The sequence below is a fragment of the Bombus flavifrons genome, chromosome 1 (genome assembly GCF_040668555.2).
Source record: "Bombus flavifrons isolate JBK064 chromosome 1, iyBomFlav1_principal, whole genome shotgun sequence".
Classification (NCBI taxonomy): Eukaryota; Metazoa; Arthropoda; class Insecta; order Hymenoptera; family Apidae; genus Bombus; species Bombus flavifrons.
The window spans coordinates 9645099-9664008 of record NC_138442.1 but is presented as its reverse complement, the minus strand read 5'-3'; the positions used below and the strand labels follow the sequence as shown (position 1 = coordinate 9664008).

Sequence of the window (18910 nt, the reverse complement as noted above, 5' to 3'; positions counted from 1 at the left end):
TGGACTGCGGATTTTTATACAAATTTATATTTTTATACTATACGATATATTTTTATATAGGTTGTGCCTACGCTTTTCCGTATAACTTTGCCAACAGATTCTACGAGTGAAATTAAAAAAAAGTATCATAGAAACATAAGTTTAAAAATGCTTTGTTAAGAAACTATAACAAAAATTCGAAATAACAACGTATAGATTTTCGTTCGATAGCATAAGTACAGATTGGCAATATTTATCTGATCTGTTTATAGAAGCTGTGCAAATCTAGAGGTCGTTAATATATATTAGGAGTTAATGCAAAAATATTTATAATTTATAAATGAATTATACTTAATAAAATGCAAGAAAACTAACGAGAAATTTGCAATAAATTCAATATCTGATAGATGCCAAAGCTGTATTTATAAGAATGGACGACACTTTGAAATGGAACTAACGTAGGTATATATCGTCAATTGTTATTTCGAATTTTTGTCATAATTTTATAACAAAGCATTTTTGAGTGTATGTTTATATGATATTCTTACTTATTTTCACTTGTAGATTCTATTGGCAAAGTTATACGGAAAAAGTAAGGATCTCCTGTATATAATACAACTTTAAAGAAATAGAACTTAAATAGAGATTCGTTTCCTACAAATTATAATGAATATGAAGTTTTATATATATACATATATATATATATATATATATATTATATACATTCTGTCCACTCTTGTATCTATAAATTTCACATAAATGCATAAAAATCCACAGTCTAGTTATTGGTATACATTACATATGTAGGGTACTAATAACATTTCTTTCATATTTTTCTAAAACTTCAGATTATATTAAAAAATATGATTAGATCGATCATAACCAAAAGAACGCAGCAGGGTTAATTGTGTAAGAGAATACAGGTATAGAAATCCTCCCTTGTTAACTGGCCAGATGCGGCATTGCTTCTGTAGATACCTTTAACCCCACGCGTACGCATATGTGTGCACAAAATACTCGTAAAGAAGCGCAATATATTTATAGCTAGAGATAAATATACATTTTGGCAGCGATCCAAATTATCATACGTGCGAGTCCGAAGCGAGTAACGGCCTAACCCTCGTAATAGCAGCACCGTGTCAGTGGTATTAGTGACGTCTATCGACGTTGTGATCGTCGCAACTACCTAGAGAACAAAAATAAGGGAAAAGAAGAAATCAGTGCGTCAGTGAAAAACGTCGAAACATGTAAACGAACCGTGAATGTTAAAAAATAGAGAAACGCTGAACAAGTGCACTCGTTACGCCTAGTGATCGGTTACAAGATTACAATTATACTTATGTTGTTCGTTTATTATATTCGTTTAATATGAGACTAGAGGGTTTCCTCATATTTTGTATCCTCGAAATGAAAGATGTGCTCATGAAAAATGCGCTCAAGCATATTTAACGACGCCTAAGACAAATTTAATCCCACCCGCCTGCTGCATTTGGGTGAACATCGATCAAGTAAGTACTTACACGCTGATCGATATGGAATTGCATAAGACCAAATCGAGTTCGAAATCGAGAGAAAGAGAGAAATCTTGTGTGTGTTCGATTGTTTGAATAAGAGGAGTATTTTATGGAATGCGATTCAAAGTCGGATTAAAGTTTTTGAGAACTGGAACTACATATTGATTCAGCAGAGGCTCCTCCATAGAAAAATATTTGTTGGAAAGAAAGTAAGTTTAAAAATCGTATTCTATGCGTTAAAATACAATTAGCGATTTTTGTTACGGAATTCGGAAACATGAAGTGTTAGAAGCGTGAAGTTTTTTGGGGAGAAGAACATCGATTCGGTGTGGATTCAATGATTGTAATACGAAGATCTTATTGGATCGATGTTTCTTAATTGGATATATCGATTGTATGAAAACCCCAGCATATATAATAAAGCGATGCAAACTTGTTTTAATCCAATGATTAAGATTGTTTATGACAAAAAATCTGTTAGACGTTGATAATATATTTTTATTTAAGCCAAATGTATACTAAATAATATCGAAATCGAAAAATTTGATACCGAGTGAACATAAAAGAGTAACGAGATTGCACATTCCATATTGATTAATAGACTGCAGACGTTTATGCAAATCCGTACTTTTATCCAAATAATTAAAGAACTGAAATCTGAATAGAGATATATTTCATCTACTATCATAACATGTGCTTCACTTTGAATATTTTATATATTGGATTTTTTGGAAGTTCGTAGCGAAATTTATTTAAATTTATTAATAAGTTGAAGATATTGCATATTTATGAAATTAGTACATCGATAAACAATACTCGCACCATATATTTTTATAATTTTTTATCACTATTATTAAATACTTTCCCCATTATTTTTTCTAATATATGCAGAATACAAGAGAATAAATTAACTAGTAAAAACACTATGAATTTTCCAAACAGCCCAATATTTCTTCATATTACGTGCATTCTATAAAGTAAATCTTTTACTTTTCAATGTTCTATAAATGCATAAATATTCACAGTTAGATTACAAATAAAAAAGTATTTATTTATTTTTTCCACAAATTTATTATTAGAAATCGGACAAATAATGGCACCGTTGATGGATGAAAGACAATTTGGAACCGCGTCGACACACAGGCTGTAGATTCCATCAAGGTTTCCTAAACGTACATTATAACTATTTGATCTATAAAACATAGTTTCGAGCTGAATTTCATTTATCCCTTGCCAAGTATTTCGCGATTCGTCGAAAACCAAGCCTCACCTTAAGTCTCGTCTTCACTGCTTACGAAACTCTTATTCTCTTATTATATTAATTCAAGGTTTTATTTTTAGGTAAATTCTGCTAGCATCAATATCGATTGTTCGTTGAGCAAGCCTTTATACCTGTTAGAATTGTGAAAGACACATCGAAATATATCTGCGCCCTATGTGACGCTTTTACGAGATATGCTCTGCTGGAAATCGTCGAGATTTCCGATTACCAACCTCGTATATTTCACACGTAACTCGTTTATGGTGGTACGACACAGTTTATCAGGATCCCTGTGATGAATCACATGTCACCGTTCTTGTTCCTACTCGCTGTCTTACACTTGCACTGTCGGTCATGAATATTAAAACATTAACTGATATTTAATGCAAATTATATGTTTTTCACTGTTTTTATCTTTTATGTATCTTATTATAAATCTATTATCTATTAATAATTTAAAATACTGAGTAAAGTAAAATGTGTTAAAATCCTTCAATGAATGTACCTGTCCCAATATTTATGGCTGGCAACGTGTATTAACTATGATTAAAATAAATGGAAAGCAAATTATTTATCTATACTACTAGTACATAAAATCTAATACTTCATATATATATATACAGGGTGGTTGGTAACTGGTGGTACAAGTGGAAAGGGGGTGATTCTACGCGAAAAAAGAAGTCGAAAATATAGAATAAAAATTTTTCGTTTGAGGCTTTGTTTTCGAGAAAATCGACTTTGAATTTTCGCTCGGTACGCGTGCACTTTATCGCGTCTCATTATGACGGATCTCAATGTAGATTTAAAAAAAAATAAAAAAAAGAAATTTATTCTATATTTTCAACTTCTTTTTTCGCGTAGAATCACCCCCTTTCCGCTTGTATCACCAGTTACCAATGACCCTGTATGTGTGTGTGTGTATGTCATATGTATATGTTGACACCTCGACACTAATGTTTTATTTTCTTATGTACAAAGAGCACGACACCAGTGTTCAAAGTCATCGGTTATTTATGTGTAATGAGCTACGTCTTGCAACTAGCTATGCACTCTGGAGCTTTAAATCGTTTCGGATATATGTAGACGTACATGTGGCGAAAAATTTGAATCACTTTGAACAGATTTTATATTTGACTCTCTTAAAGATCTTAATAGGTCTTGAATATTTAAAGTTTGGTTAAATCTTGATAGATTTGATAGGTTTCAATGTTTTGAGAGTTTGGAGGTATTCAATGTCTTATAGTATACATATAACCATATACTGAATAATCATCAAGCTTTGAAATCTATTGAGAGTTTCAAGATTTATCAAAATTTTAAAGATCTATAGAAGTTACAAAAAGTATTTGCACAGATCCTTATTTTTAATCAGGTTCTACATCCATTTTCATAGTATTAAGTGTTTATTGTCATATAAAAGCATGTACTATTAAATGATGCAAATTTAATATATGTAATTGGCCTAATTAACCAGCGTGTAAATACTTCTTATAACTACTACACTAAGTTCCAAGATTCAACATCTACCAAGATCTCCAACTTAAAAGTTTCAAGAATTATAAGAATCATCTTTAAAGTGATTCGAATTATCATACTATTGAAAAACTTGGAATCGTTCCGAACGCTCGCTACTAACCGTCAAACGTAACGTCTCTCTGGACGAGCGAATATATTCTTGTTCCATCAAAAAACCACTTCTACAAGCATGCATCGCGTTATCTCGCATCATATAAACTGACGTCGTGTCTAAGTGTCGATTTAACCCATGTGTTGCACTGCACGCGACTAGAAGTATGACATGCCAAACATCTACGATATTTACCTATTTTATAATAGAAAGTTATTAAATATATTTCCGGACAAACAAATAGCATATAGCACAAATTCGGAAAATTTTATTGAATAACAAGCAGAAATACAAAGATACATTTTATTAACTTAAAAGCTAGTTTTTATTAGGTTGTCCGAATATGTATGTGTCTTTCTTTTACAGACCCGTCTTTTACAATGATGCATCTTTATACAAACATGAAACCTAATCTGTCGAACGTTGTGATCTTTATTTTGATAGAATAAAATTGATTATACGTAATTCGATAAAATAATATAAAACGGAAAATATTGTACATTTATTATTTCCGTATAAAACGAAAGAAACTTTTCGGACGACCTAATATTAATACCACTGTATAGTTCTGAAGTGAAAATTAATATCTTTCCTGCAAAATTAGAAATATGACAAGAATACAGTGGGACAAAATGATAGCACATGCTGCAGAAAAAGGAAAATTTACTCAGATTCATTAAAGATATTGTCATGTTAATATTTCGTATAACTTCCTTTATTTTTTACAACTGCTGTCATTCTTTTTGATGACGATTTGAATAGCTTTTGAAATTGATTTTTTTTTATTTGAATTGTATATTTTTATAAACTGCTCTTACTGGCTTACCCCAACAATTTTCTATCATATCTAGATCGGATGACCCGACTGTGCGGTGTGGCCGCGGCATTATTTTGTTGGAATAAGCATTTTTCTCCGCAATACGTACTGTATGTGCTTGTATTTATTGGTTGATCAAGTCAGTATACTTTATACTATTCGTTTTTCCAATTAACAGATGTCCGTAGGAAGCAAAGGCTGGGATTTATCGCAAAGCATTTAAAATAAATTGAAAACTGGAGAAATATTATTTTCACTGACGAGAAAAGATTAATTGATGGTCAAATAGATGGAAGTATGTATTAGTATCATGATTTACAGACGGAAGAGAAATTTGCAAGTTGTCTACTACAAATGGGTAAAAACATAATGGTGTGGACCACAATTGGGTATTATGGGAAGACGAAAATTGTATTTATTATGGGAAAAATATTTGTTTTCATTTCAGAACTATATAGTGGTACATTAAAAACTAATCGTTAAGTTAATGAAATATATTTTTGTATTTCTGCTTGTTATTCAATAAAATTTTCTAATTCTGTGCCATGTGTTTCTTATCCGGAAGTGTACGTTTATATTCGAGAAGATCACTTGCATTGTGTTTCGTAACGATTCATATTTCTCGTTTTCACATGTAGAATGCACCACATGTATTCCTCGAAGAAAGGAGATCCGCTCTGTCCACTTGGTTTCCATCCACAAGTGCGATGGCCAACCCGTTGCAAAAGATGCTTCAGGTATTATTTAGTCGTTTATTTCTATCATTGTAAAAGTTATGTATATACAATGGCAACAAGAAATATTTGCACATAGTCTTATTTTCCAATGAAGTAGTTTTTTTACTAAATTTTATCTTCATAATACCAAATTTTTATAGTACGAAGGTGGTATTAAATAATACAAAATTTAACTTAGATCTAATTAATTAATATCTAAATAGAATGGTGCAAATACTTTTCGTAGTCACTGCAGTTAAAGAGTAGGAAGAAAAGATATTAGATCTGGCTAAAAAGGCTTGAATAATCATAATAAAAACATGTTTAGAGATTACAAGGAGCACGGAGGCAAGAAAGATAGCTTGAAGGATATCACATCGTCGTCACCTAGTTTATCGTACGAGCAATCTTCAGGCCGGTAAGTGATTAATATTGCAGATGTTTGTATGTATTTATGCAAGAGTGCAAATAGTTGATGTAAAAATATGTGCATATAAATAACGATAATATATGGTAATATATGTGTAATGTAAACGATTAAATCTGCAATACATATTACGATATATGACATGTATTAAAATATGTACATAAAATATTCTATACAAACGTGAATTTGTTAAATAATTATTTAGAAAGCTGCCACCATTTTGGATTTTGATGATTTTTTAATATATTAGAGAAATCAACATTTTAAAAAACTTTTTCTTTTGTATGTTACCATTGGGCTCTTTTAGTTTTCGAGATATGTAGTTGCAAAAAATCTGTTGGTACCACTACATCGAATTCTATCTCCAATTGTGCGTCCGTGACAGCGTAAGTGCATTGGTTGCCGGTCATTGGTTTACAGATAAACTTCACAGATAAAATGACACTTGATCCAAACCTATATAAACTATAAACAAATGATAAGAATTAGGTTTGACTTAAGCGTCATTGTATGTGTGAAATTTAACTGTGAAGTGAGCGGCAAACAACATTAGCGCTTACGCTGTCATAGACGCATAATTGGAGGTAGAATTCAATGTAGTGGTACCGATAGTTTTTTGCAAATATCTTGGAAATTAAGATCAAATGACGGTTACATATACTACAAAAGCTTATTCAGAATTATGCCGTCAACAACATATTAAAACACCATCGAAATTCAAGATGACGGCAGCTTATTACCGAAAATCGCATTGAATACAAACCTTTTAACTTAGTTACTATATTCTGGTAATTGTATAACTAAAGGTATAACTCCATTTGCAAAATCATAATTTGAGTATATTAAAAATTACACAAGCCTCTTACAATTCATTCAGATGACTACATGATATAATAAGGGAAAAATTCTACTCGTTTAAAATACACACACACACGCGCGCGCGCACGCGCACACATATGTATGTTAGCGTTAGATCACTTTAAAAAAGCAACTGTACGTGTCAAGGTCTCTCAAGAGGGTGACTTGGCGACAAGCTCGATTATAGAGCTATGTGCAGACTACAGACAATGCGAGGGCTACGAGGCAGATCCACGAGGTTGCCTCTGGACGAGCCAATGCCAATGGTTGTCGGCTTTTTGGCAAGATCAAAGGTGCAACTTCAGCTATATAAATACAGACAGTGATAGTACGAGACTCTGCTTCTACCTTGCAGGAACCGGAGCTGGAGCTACACATTTCGTCAAAAAGCCGACAATCACTGGCCCGCCCGGAGGTAGTCTCATGGGTCTGTCTTGCAGACCTCGCACATACATAGTTATAAGGAGTGGATATATAGATTTGAGAGAGCTCTAGGAGCTGCGAATGTTATAATTTCGGAGTTCAGAGTTCGGAGTTCGCAGGAACGTACCCACAACCGATGACCTGACGTCATGTGGTGCGCGTAGGATGGTGCGCGATAGAGTAGTAAGAATGGTTTAGAAAAATCTAGTCACGGAGTGAGGAAAGTGGCGAACTTCGTGGCAAAAGACTGACTCAAACAGCTCAGCACTTATCCCAGAACCTCGAAGGCGAAAAGTCATTTAGCGAAATTTATTCGTAGTATATACATATGCGCAACATATGGAAAATAAGAAATAAAAATAAGCATAGAAAGGGGAAATAATTATTCAAACCATTCACTGAAATTGTGATTATGGGCGTATCAAAAGTCGAAGGTTATAACAGGCTGATTTTAATTTCATTTGCATTCGTTAACCCGTAATTATAGGATCACAGAATGATTATACATATAATATGTACAGGGTGTTTCTAGCAACTAGGACAGATCATAACTTTGACCCAAATAAAGTTAAAGGAAAATCGCAAAGGAAAATTTTGCACTGTTTAACATTCTCTACCGTGCTAACTAGTTTTTTCGCAGATGCAATTGCACTCCTTTTTTAACACTATAATTTTTTATAAACCATTCGACGCACTTTTTCACAAAAAGATATTGAAGTACTTGGGTCGAAAATTGATTAATTTAAAAGATATTTCAATTGCAATTTCGTAAAACGTTGCATACGAAAAAAAAGAAAGAACGCGAAGAACACTAAATTTGGTGAAATTCAAATTGAAATTATTTCGTAATAGATTTCAACTTTTTGTCAAACTTCCAATTTTAGATTTTATAAAAGTAAACGAGTCCCACTTTTTTTACTTTTTTTACGTTCCCTATAACTAACATAGATATTATTATCAATTCATCTAAAAGGAGTAAATTTAGCAGCATATGTATTAAAAATTGAGTCTTTTTTAGATGAGTATGCAATGATATAGATGAATATGCGATGATAACTATAATCATAATAGCATGAAGTTTAGCTATATCCTATACTTTACAAGTTACAAGCAGACGTAATTTTAAAATCGTGGGGCTTCGATAGTTAAAATAATAGAATCTTAAGATACACCGAAACTATCTTCTATCGGAATTCAAGAAACTAACCAGAATCACCAAGGAAAGGTCCCAAAATATAATGACTCCAGGCTCAAAATACCGAAATAGTCTGAGCTGGTCTTTCGATATGATTCCGGGATATAAAACCCATAACTATTTCATGGTGGATTTTAGTTCCGGCCAAAGGCTTTTACAGTTTAAAGGACTCTGATTCAACATTTGCTCTGTCGTTTCATGATCTAATTAATCTGAAATTTTATCCAAAGCTTCATCTAAATTTACGTGCACGACTTTATTACCTTTATTCGGTTAAATAGATCTTTCACCTCATAATTTTAACTAATGTTTGGTATAAGAGCACGGCAAGTAAATGAGAACCATACGACAAACAAACGCTATTGTACAATAGTTATATAATTATTATAAAAATATAGTATTTAAGATAACAGTTGTGGAACTGAGAATATTCAGCGAAAAACAGTGTGCAGTAATGCTCTCTAAACACTTCTGATAATGTAACACAAAAATATTTCAGATAAAAGTTGATCTGTATTGAATCAATTACAAATTGCGATAAAATCGTCAAATTTGATTCATAGGAATTTTTAATAGGAGGTTATATCAAATGTTTACAATAACACTTGTGTCGTAGATCTACCGAGAATGGAAAACGTGGTTGGTCTTCAGCGACAAATTTGGCAAAGGATGACTTTAGAGCAAGCTCAGAGTCATCGTACGCAGCAGCTGGTTGGACTTCGCTCATGGATCTTTCTGCTATCGACAACGAAGAGAGATTGGAAGGTACTTACATATAATAAATATTGCTTTTTATCAAGATTATCGATAAGCGTGTTTTTCTTTGTTGTCAAATTCATCCCGTTATTTGCAGATAGGAGGCCAACTAAGTTACAAATTAAGGAGGTTATAGATAACAGCAATGAGAGCGCTTCAGAAAATGACGTCGAGTTCATAATCCAGGTAAATTTTCGATCGCTGTGAAATTTTGTGAGTTTTAAATGTTGCTTATCGCAATGTTGTAACTTTTATCTTATTATTACTGGGATTTGTTAATGTATATGTATACATATATGAATAAGAGCTAATTTGGTTTCAATTGAATATTTATTTCTAAATATTTATGCGTTTAAGCTTTAAAAATCAATTAACCTAGTTAAATGACTGTTCCATTTTGATATCAGTCTATAATAATCATTTATGTGTAACTACGTTGTCGACTTGCTAGAAAAGAGTGAAACATCTGAAATATCTTCACTTCTGAAACATCTATAAAAATTTAATCTACAAATAAGTTCTTCATTACAAAACTTGTAATATATAACAATAACAATGTCAAAATTCAAGATAGGATTATTTTAACTCGCTCTTGAATAAGCGATACTGTTAAATAATATTTTATTAGAAACCCTACAAAGCAATTTCCTGAGAAATTTCCTTTTCTTTAATTTATATAATTTTTCTACCAAACTGACGATATACATATAAACAAAAATTTAGAGCTTTTTAACAGAACCATTTTCATTTAACTTGCAATCAAACTGCTGGAATGTTTTCAATTATTTGTATATGTGCATACGTTTACGACAGCAAATTTAACCACACTTGAGCTTCTCAAGAAGATCTCAATAACTTTGCTCATTAAATCATCAAAATGTATACACGTGATTACACCACGTAAACAACTTTCTTTTTACCGCTATCAATTCTCACGATAGTTATCACTTAATCTGACTATGTTTACCTTTTAGTGCTTCACGAAAGAAAAGTTAATAATCGTACATGGAAAAATTGAATTTCCTTGTTGTACATTGCTTTTTCTATTCAGGTGAAGAAGTCGAAGACTGGTTCTTCGAAAAGCAGCGAAAAAAATGGAGAACGACGAATGGCAAGCGAAGAATGGACGGAAAAAGTAACCATAACAGCATTCTTCATTTCGTTTCTAATCTTTCTTACTAATCGGTTTATATACATATATGTAGTACGCTTGTAGCAATAATAATCTTACAATTAGTGCTGTAGATAAGATTGATAATTATCCACACGTGTGTGAAAATTAAAGGAATAACGGTGGAATTTTATTATCGTTAGAGCGAGGTAGAACAGTTAAGGCTACAAGTAAGAGAATTGCAAGCACGATGCGAGAGGGCGGAAAAGGAAAAGAGCGAGATCCTGATGAGGCGATTAGCAACTATGGAAACCATATCGAGTAAAGCTGCACCGAATGAAGTACAGAAATTACAGAAGAAGAATGAAGGTATTACCCATGAAAAATGAATAAATTAACATATAAAAATTAGAAAATATAAATTTTTACAAAATTTATGATAAGAAATGGAGAAATGTTTAGAAATGCTTTTGGAAATTTGCTAATATGATAGAAATTAATATTTAACAATTTGAAATTTAAAATTTGGAAGTGTTTTTGTTATAGTAAACAGTAAATTATTGTTAATTATTTTCTCCACTGCTAGTTTAATCTATGGACTTTCAATTCTGGATAATTCAATTACTTGAGAAATGATAATAATATTAATAATATTCAGCGCTTACGCAAGAAAAGAACAGTTTATTGACCAAGATAAGAGACCTGGAGAAAGAAGTGAACTCGAAAACGTTTCGAGGAGAACGAGACCGGGAAAAGGATGAGCTACGTTCAAAATTGAAGGCAGCAGAGAATTTATGCGAGAGTTTGATGGATGACAACGAAGATATGAAGAAAGAAATACGGCAATTGGAGGAAGAGATATACGAACTGCAAGATACGTTTAGGTAATTTTACATTTTTTTAACTTTAAATATAAGTACATTTTTTCTACGTGCATGTTTACCGTGGCTTCTTTTTCAGTTCATAATAATTCTCTTTTTATTGTTTAAAACTATGTTTCAAACCTATATACTATCAAAGTAAATGTTTATAATTTAATTATTTTTATTGTATGTACCACTGAAGTAAAGTTTTATAAGTTTTCAAGAGAAATTCTCAAGCAAAAAAAAATTCGATTTAACGCCCTGTAATTTCATGCGTAGTGCAATCTTTGTAACATTTTAATGAAAAAAAAAACAAATAAATTAAATAATTATGAAACGAAGAATAGATATTTGAAGTATAAAATGATCATCGTGTATAGGAAAAGAAAGATTCCACTGCATTTTACTAACTGATTTGTTTGAATTCGAATTGATTAACTAATCAGTACAGAAGTTGATTGATCACAACAGCGAATTACGACTCGCCCTCCTGTGATCCTTTTCGTGTTTATCAATAACATATATGTCTGTTTGTATTAATAAACGCGACCAATATTGGCACGATACGACACGAGATATTTTCGTACAATATTATCGTGTCATAGAAAAAAACAAAGAAAAAGTTTATCAACTTGGAAGAAACACGAAACCGTGTTCAGAAATGAAAATATCTTGAAGGGGCTCGAAAACAGTGGATTTCCACTTACTGCAGCTGGAACCAGAAGCAGATAAAACAAAGAAACACTCTAAATTGGAATAATCTTTTGAAAGAAATGATCTAAAACAGATAAAATATCAAATGAAATGGTCAGAAAAGTAAATCGAATTTTTTTCATGATTCGCACTCAGGAGGAACGCTTAAGCAAAAGATACAAAATAAAGGAGATATCTAATTAAAGCTGTCACCTCTACCACGTAATGTCTACGAAGAAAGGACACACAGCCCAAAAATGTTTAGCAAAATGAGCTATCTGAATTGTTGCAGGACGTCAATTTGGACGGAAGATTCCAACACAAGAACGGCACTGTTTTTCGCCAAAAACTGGATCGAACGTGGACGTTTCATTGCTTGGTAAAATGAGTACATATTTGACCACACTTTATTTTTGACCGTTCTTTGTGATCCAGGAAGATTTTCGAACGAATAAACGCGAGACCCATGTAATGAATCTTAAGAGCAAAGGAACGAGATATATGTATAATGAAATAGCATTTTTAACGTAGACAGCAGTAATGTGGAACGTTATACTGTCGTCGAACCCTTTCGATTTTTGTACACTTATCACGCGTACGCTTCCTCCTGCTTACGCCCACCCTGAATGGCATTTCGGCTTCCGTTTGATTAAATGTATACGTGACCAATTAACTCAGGTAATTATAACACACTACTGAACTTCACGGAACTGGATAATCTATAAAAGAATATGAATAATTACCTATAGATGGAGTAAATTATCTAAATTATTTGGAAATTATATAAATGAAAATTAAATATCCTGAAACTTATGAATATAATAACTTGAATATTCTTTAGAATATCTGGAGTATCGTTTTTGAAAATATTTAGACTTGTCTTAAAATTTGAAATTTGTATATGATGATATCGACAAATTTAGGTAATTACTACGGTATAGATGTTTATGCAATTCATGAGAAATTTAAATGTACAGGAACGTACTGAATGCCTATAATATTAAAAAATATATAGAAAATATCAAAAGAAAGATACTGATTATAATATTTATAGGGTGAAACAAATCTCTATTTAGGTTTTATTTCTTTAATTATATTTTTAAAAAAATATAAATTTGCATTAACATCTGCGGTCTAGTAATCATTTTGGGAATTTTTTATTGAATCAATTTTATCCGGTTCCAATATACTATAGTCTTTGGATAGAAATTTCGTCGAGACTCTTAAGAATAGTATTTCGTGTTGTTAAGGGATGAGCAAGCGGACGAGCACGTTCGTTTGCGAAAAAGTTTGGAACAGTCGAATAAGAATTGTCGAATCTTGTCGTTTAAACTGAGGAAAGTTGAGCGGAAGGTGGAAGAACTAGAAACTGAGAAAGCTACTCTGGAAAAGAAATACGAAGAGGCAAGTTTCCGTATAAAGCTCAAATGAGAAATTAGTAATAAAAATATTTTATTTTAGGTGAAGAAAGTTGAAGAAACGTTGCAAAAGGTTAAAGGAGAATTCCAAAGTAGGCCTCTGAAAAAGGCGACTGAATTTACAACTAAAGTACAATTGAAGAAGATGGTGGAAGAGATGGAGAAAGAAATAGGTTCATTCTAAACTAAAAGACTACTTGTATAATGATATTAAGAATAATCTAGATATAAAATATAAATAATCATAATATTAAATAAACGAATTGTATTCTCTAGGAGATATGATGACTGTCTTCACAAATATTTCTGATGGCAAAGAGGTGAACATTCAGGACATGAAAATCAAGGATAACCACGGGAAATACGACAAACTCTCAAAGGAGCATGAATTACTTAAGGAAAAGCTCGATTCTGTTATGAAAGAGTTGTTAGATGAGAAAGAAAAGAAGAAATTCAGTACTAAAGTCGAGGAAAAAAATATGGATTTGCAAAACAGTAAGTATTTCGATTATTTTAAACATACTTTTCCTATTAACGTGTTCATATTAACGTATTGAATAAGTCACTTGTAGTAAATCTATTATGGTATGAAATACTTTAGTAAAAAAGAAATTGGAGGAGGCAGTGACATTGAGAGAAAACGAAAGGAAGACATGGGACCAGGAGAAGACAGCACTGCTCGAGGAGAAAGAAAAGCTAAAATCGAAGCTTCTCTCTCTATCCGCGGAGAAACTTAAAGTGTATAACGAAACTGTACAATTGAAAAAGGATCTAGGTAAAAAAGATATCATAAATAAAATACTAAATTTTTCTATCAATAACAATTATTTTCTTAATTAATCTTTTTTCTTTTTTCTTACTTTTGTATAGAAACAGCTAAGACATCAGAAAACGAAGGTGCAAAGTTGGAGAAAACGATAAACGATTTGAAGAAAGAATTGCTTTTGGAAAAAGATAAATCGAAGAAGCTACAAGATGATTTGTCAGGATATACGGAACGAGAATCGAAAATGAAACAATCAATGACATCAGTAACTACCTTTTTAGATAAAAATTACATTAATTAGCGAATTAAAAGCGCCATTAATACAGATATTAACATAATATTATAATGCAGGTTGAACAAACAAAGACTAAGCTCGATACTGAGTTAAAACGCTTGAAGAAGGAATTAGAAAACACAAAAACCTCCAATTCCACGAAAATAAATGATCTGACTAGGGAGGTCTCGGAATTAAAGAAAGAAAAGGAAAAATTGTTATCTCAAGTCGATCAAGAGAAAGAATCAAAGGAGAGTGAAGTAGCTACCTTGAAAAAGAAGATCAGTGCATTGGAGAAAACAGGATTGAACACGAAACGGATGAATGAATTGAGGCAGACATACAATGAAAAGATTCTGAGTAAGTTACTTCACTATGGCGACGCAAAAAACATCAGAAAAGTCTACATAAGATAACAGTGGCCTATATTTTAGATTTGGAGAACGAGCTCAAGAAAGGACAACTGGAATATGATAATCTGAATGACAAATACAAGGAATTGACGAATTTGAAAAAGCAATTGGATTTGGATAATGAGTCGCTTAATAGGTAATGGGTAATACGCTTAATTAATTACAATGAAACAAAGTATTTTTAATTATTTCTATATCATATCTAAATATAGCAAATTACGAGAACAAAATATAGAGCTGATAGGTATTCGTAGAGAATTGGAATCAATGCGACAGTCAATGAAAATAAAAGAAAGCGAATGGCGATCAGAGAGATCAGCTCTAGAAGTGAGTATAAAATAATGTAATTAACTGTTATATCCGCGATTTTAAAATCTATTTTGAAGAATACTACAATTTTCTTTAATTAATTGTAAAAAATTATCTTTAATATAAATTTCCAGAATCGTATACGAGAAAGTGAGCTGCCAAACAAAGCATTGATAACAGATTTGAATAATGACATAAGCAATTTGAAAAAAGAAAACAATACATTAGTAACGCGATTAGAAGATTTAAGAAAAGCGGTAAGAAAATTAAGTTATACATATTTGTTTAACAGCATAAATTATGTAATAAGTTTTGTTTTAAAATATATACTTTGCAGAACGACGACCTTTCTGACAAACTGAAGGACTATGAAGCAGTATCAAAGATCCATCAAGCTCTGACACCAGACACAACAGCTTTGGAGTCGGAGATACGAAAATTGAAAAACGCCCTTGAAAACATGGAGAAAGCGAAGAAAGCTGATTTAGCTCAATGCAAAATGCGTTATGAGCATAGAATCACTGCTATCAACGATGAAATTCAAGCTATTCAAAATCAATTGTCTAGGTACAAACGCGAGCGCGATACATATAAACATATGTTAGAAGGTGCTCAAAAAACTATCGCAGAATTAAAGTCTGCTAGAGGTAGGCAGTCGAACGCATCTTCTGGAAAATCTGACGAGGTTGGTTATTTTTAATCTTTTTCTTTTTATCCTCCACCATTACGCTCACTTCCCTGGATCTATTTGTATCTATATTACATCAAGAGTGATTACTTTTAACTCAATTTAAAAGTAATCCTTACATTTTTATTTATACAACATTTCTCATTTTTTAGGAAGAGGAAGTATCTGGTGCCAGTAAATTGGTTCTAGAAACGCAGATTAATAGCTTGGAAGACGAGCTTTCTGAAGCGAGATTAGAAGCATCCAGATTAAAAGCTGAATTGGTATCCGAAAAGTCAGCGAGTCATGTTAAAGTATCTGAACTGCAGTCGCGAATTAACGAAGTATTTAAATGTTTTCTCCAGTAACTTATCGATGATTTAAAATACATTTGCACACTATTCATTTTTCTTTTTATTTTTATCTTGTAATTTTAGCTCGAAGAAGAGAAAGTGCTCACTAGTGGTAGAACGAAGATTCCAGGACTGAAAGTTCGTATGGAGTTAGCGTGGCAAAAAGAAAGAGAGGAGCATCAGAGATTATTGCAAGAGACCGCTACACTGGCGAGGGATTTGCGACAAACTCTATTCGAAGTACATGTTAAACTAGAATTAATGTTATTAACATAAAGAGCCTAAACAAATGATATTTTTGTAGATTGAAAGAGAACGTTCCAAGGAAAGGCTGGAGAATAAGAGACGGCAAGATCAATTGAAAAAGGTGTACGACGAAGAGAAAGAAGAAAGCAAGAAGAAATTGTTAGAGGTAAATAAAGGACCAATATAAAATTTTGGATTGTCATTCTGTTTCCTTCCGATTCTGAGTTGTTTGAAAATATTAATTTTTTCAGTTACAATGCGATTTGCTCGAATTAAGGGACGCTCACGCAAAATTAAGGACCAGTAACGAAAAAATGAGACGCGAAAAGGAACGTCACGAGAAGGAGAGAGAAGAACTCAAAGATGTAATACTGAAGAAATGTAAACAAGAACAGATTGAATTACGAAATCTGAATGTATTGATGCAACAAGTCAATGACTTGATGAAACTTTTCCCCGAATTGAACGGTATAGCAGAAAATGGAACTGCAAATACTTATACACCGACTCCACCAAGACGATTAAAGGTATATTAAATTTACAAATTCAATAAAAAAAATAAGTAAACTAAATTAATATGATAAATAATTATTTTCGTAATATAGGGACCAAAATCTAGGGAATCATCACCATTGTCAGATTCGAGAAGCGATATAAGAGGTAATTATTAATATTATTAAATGCTTCAATCTTTAAATCAATAATGTTAAATTTATTAATAGGTTCAAATTCTCAATTTGTTGAGAGAACAGAAAAATTAGAGTATACTGTTAAAAAATTAATGGATGTGGCAAAAGAACTGAAAGAATCGAAGAAATCTGCGGACGAAGTAAATACAACACGATTGAAGAAACTTGGCAAGAGGTATTTATTACTAACAGTGACCATTTGTTTTCTTTAATGAAAACCTAGATACTCATATACAGTAAATCAATTTTATAGATCAACATCCGTGGAAAGTGACCCGGGGAAAGGTATAACAACATCTCGTTCGAAATCACGTTTGAAGAGAAAGAGTTTATCTTTAGAACAGACATCAGTACGAAATGAAGAAGTATGTTATTGTTCTAATGCTGTTAAGTTTTCGATAATAGGTATATTAAAAAGATATTAACATTTATTCATTCATAATTGTACAGTCACGCATTTGGGGCACTGATAGCAACATGTCCAGTTTGCAATCATTAGAAAGTTCAGATGCTGAAGGACGAACACAAAGTTTGCAGAGAGATTCCAGTGTTGACAGGTAATTGAATAATCATCCCCTCAATTTTGTTTGTTTCCTAATGCATAATTTGAATATTCATTGACTAAGAACATCAGGAAAAAAAACAAGCTAATAATTAAATTTCTTATAATACATAGTCGCCTCTCTACCGGTTCTACCAAAAGCGAAATGTTGGAGCGAGAAAAAAAGCATAGTAAAGGTATAATAAAAAAAATTACAACTAAATTGACTAAATCAGCCAGTGTGGATGATCCAAATATTTCTATGGATCTTTCTCTTCAAGTAAGTAAACAACGCCATTATTTGTTTAAAAGAGACTATTATACCAATAACTTTAAAATTATTTCCTTTTTTATTCTTGCAGACATCGGGATCCGAAACAAGCATCAATGAGAAGACTGAAAAGAAAAATCTAAAGAAAAAATTAACAGACATGTTCAAAAGAGGATCAAGAAGCGGCAGGTATGTTTCTATTTAAAACAAAAATTAAAAAATTAAATAGTGAGAAAAATCTACTATATTTTAAACGGGCATTGTTAATAATTGATGGAATTATAGAAAAGCTTTAAGTTCAAACATATTTTTAAAAATATCATTTCTAGAATGTTAAAAAAAATAAATAAATAATAAATTATAATAATATATGTACATATATATGTATGTACGAATTACTTGGGAGAAATTAACTCTGAAATTAGAGTCAGTAGTAGAAAATTTTAATTGAATAAAATCGTAATGATGTTCTTATATTTTCAGTGTAGAGAAGAAGATAAGTTCTACGAATCATAGTAGGCCAGCATCGAGAAACTCCACAACGTCGAATAAATAATTCGATTACAAATTCCGAGGAAAATATGTCATTATAGATACTATACTATTATTCAATTGTAATGACAACAAATAATTCTAAACACCAAATAATACAGAAATAAGGGTTTGCTCACTCGTGTGTATTAGAACATATACAAAAAAAGTACACAACAAAAGGATATACAT

General features: G+C 31.8%; 1 protein-coding gene across 6 annotated transcripts; it reads left to right on the top strand.

Annotated features, from left to right (window-relative positions):
- The first annotated feature begins 956 nt into the window (after positions 1-956).
- Positions 957-18857, top strand: LOC138184672 (myosin-2 heavy chain). Of its 6 annotated transcripts, none has more exons than XM_069122836.1 (31): positions 958-1487; positions 2573-2654; positions 2835-3020; positions 5837-5935; positions 6243-6332; positions 9434-9582; positions 9671-9759; positions 10625-10708; positions 10888-11053; positions 11343-11568; positions 13491-13644; positions 13702-13831; positions 13935-14153; positions 14260-14433; positions 14529-14689; positions 14776-15058; positions 15118-15247; positions 15324-15438; positions 15555-15677; positions 15758-16105; positions 16261-16431; positions 16525-16680; positions 16745-16852; positions 16938-17213; positions 17292-17346; positions 17409-17550; positions 17629-17740; positions 17826-17932; positions 18052-18196; positions 18279-18376; positions 18671-18857. In XM_069122836.1, exons 4-31 carry the CDS (start codon positions 5838-5840, stop codon positions 18741-18743), a joined length of 4182 nt encoding a protein of 1393 aa, XP_068978937.1. In that variant the 5' UTR covers positions 958-1487; positions 2573-2654; positions 2835-3020; position 5837; the 3' UTR covers positions 18744-18857. The 6 variants fall into 6 exon arrangements, with proteins under 6 accessions (XP_068978960.1, XP_068978937.1, XP_068978926.1 ...); XM_069122825.1 differs by having other exon boundaries at positions 2573-2665; XM_069122814.1 differs by lacking the exon at positions 2573-2654.
- Positions 18858-18910: the final 53 nt, after the last annotated feature.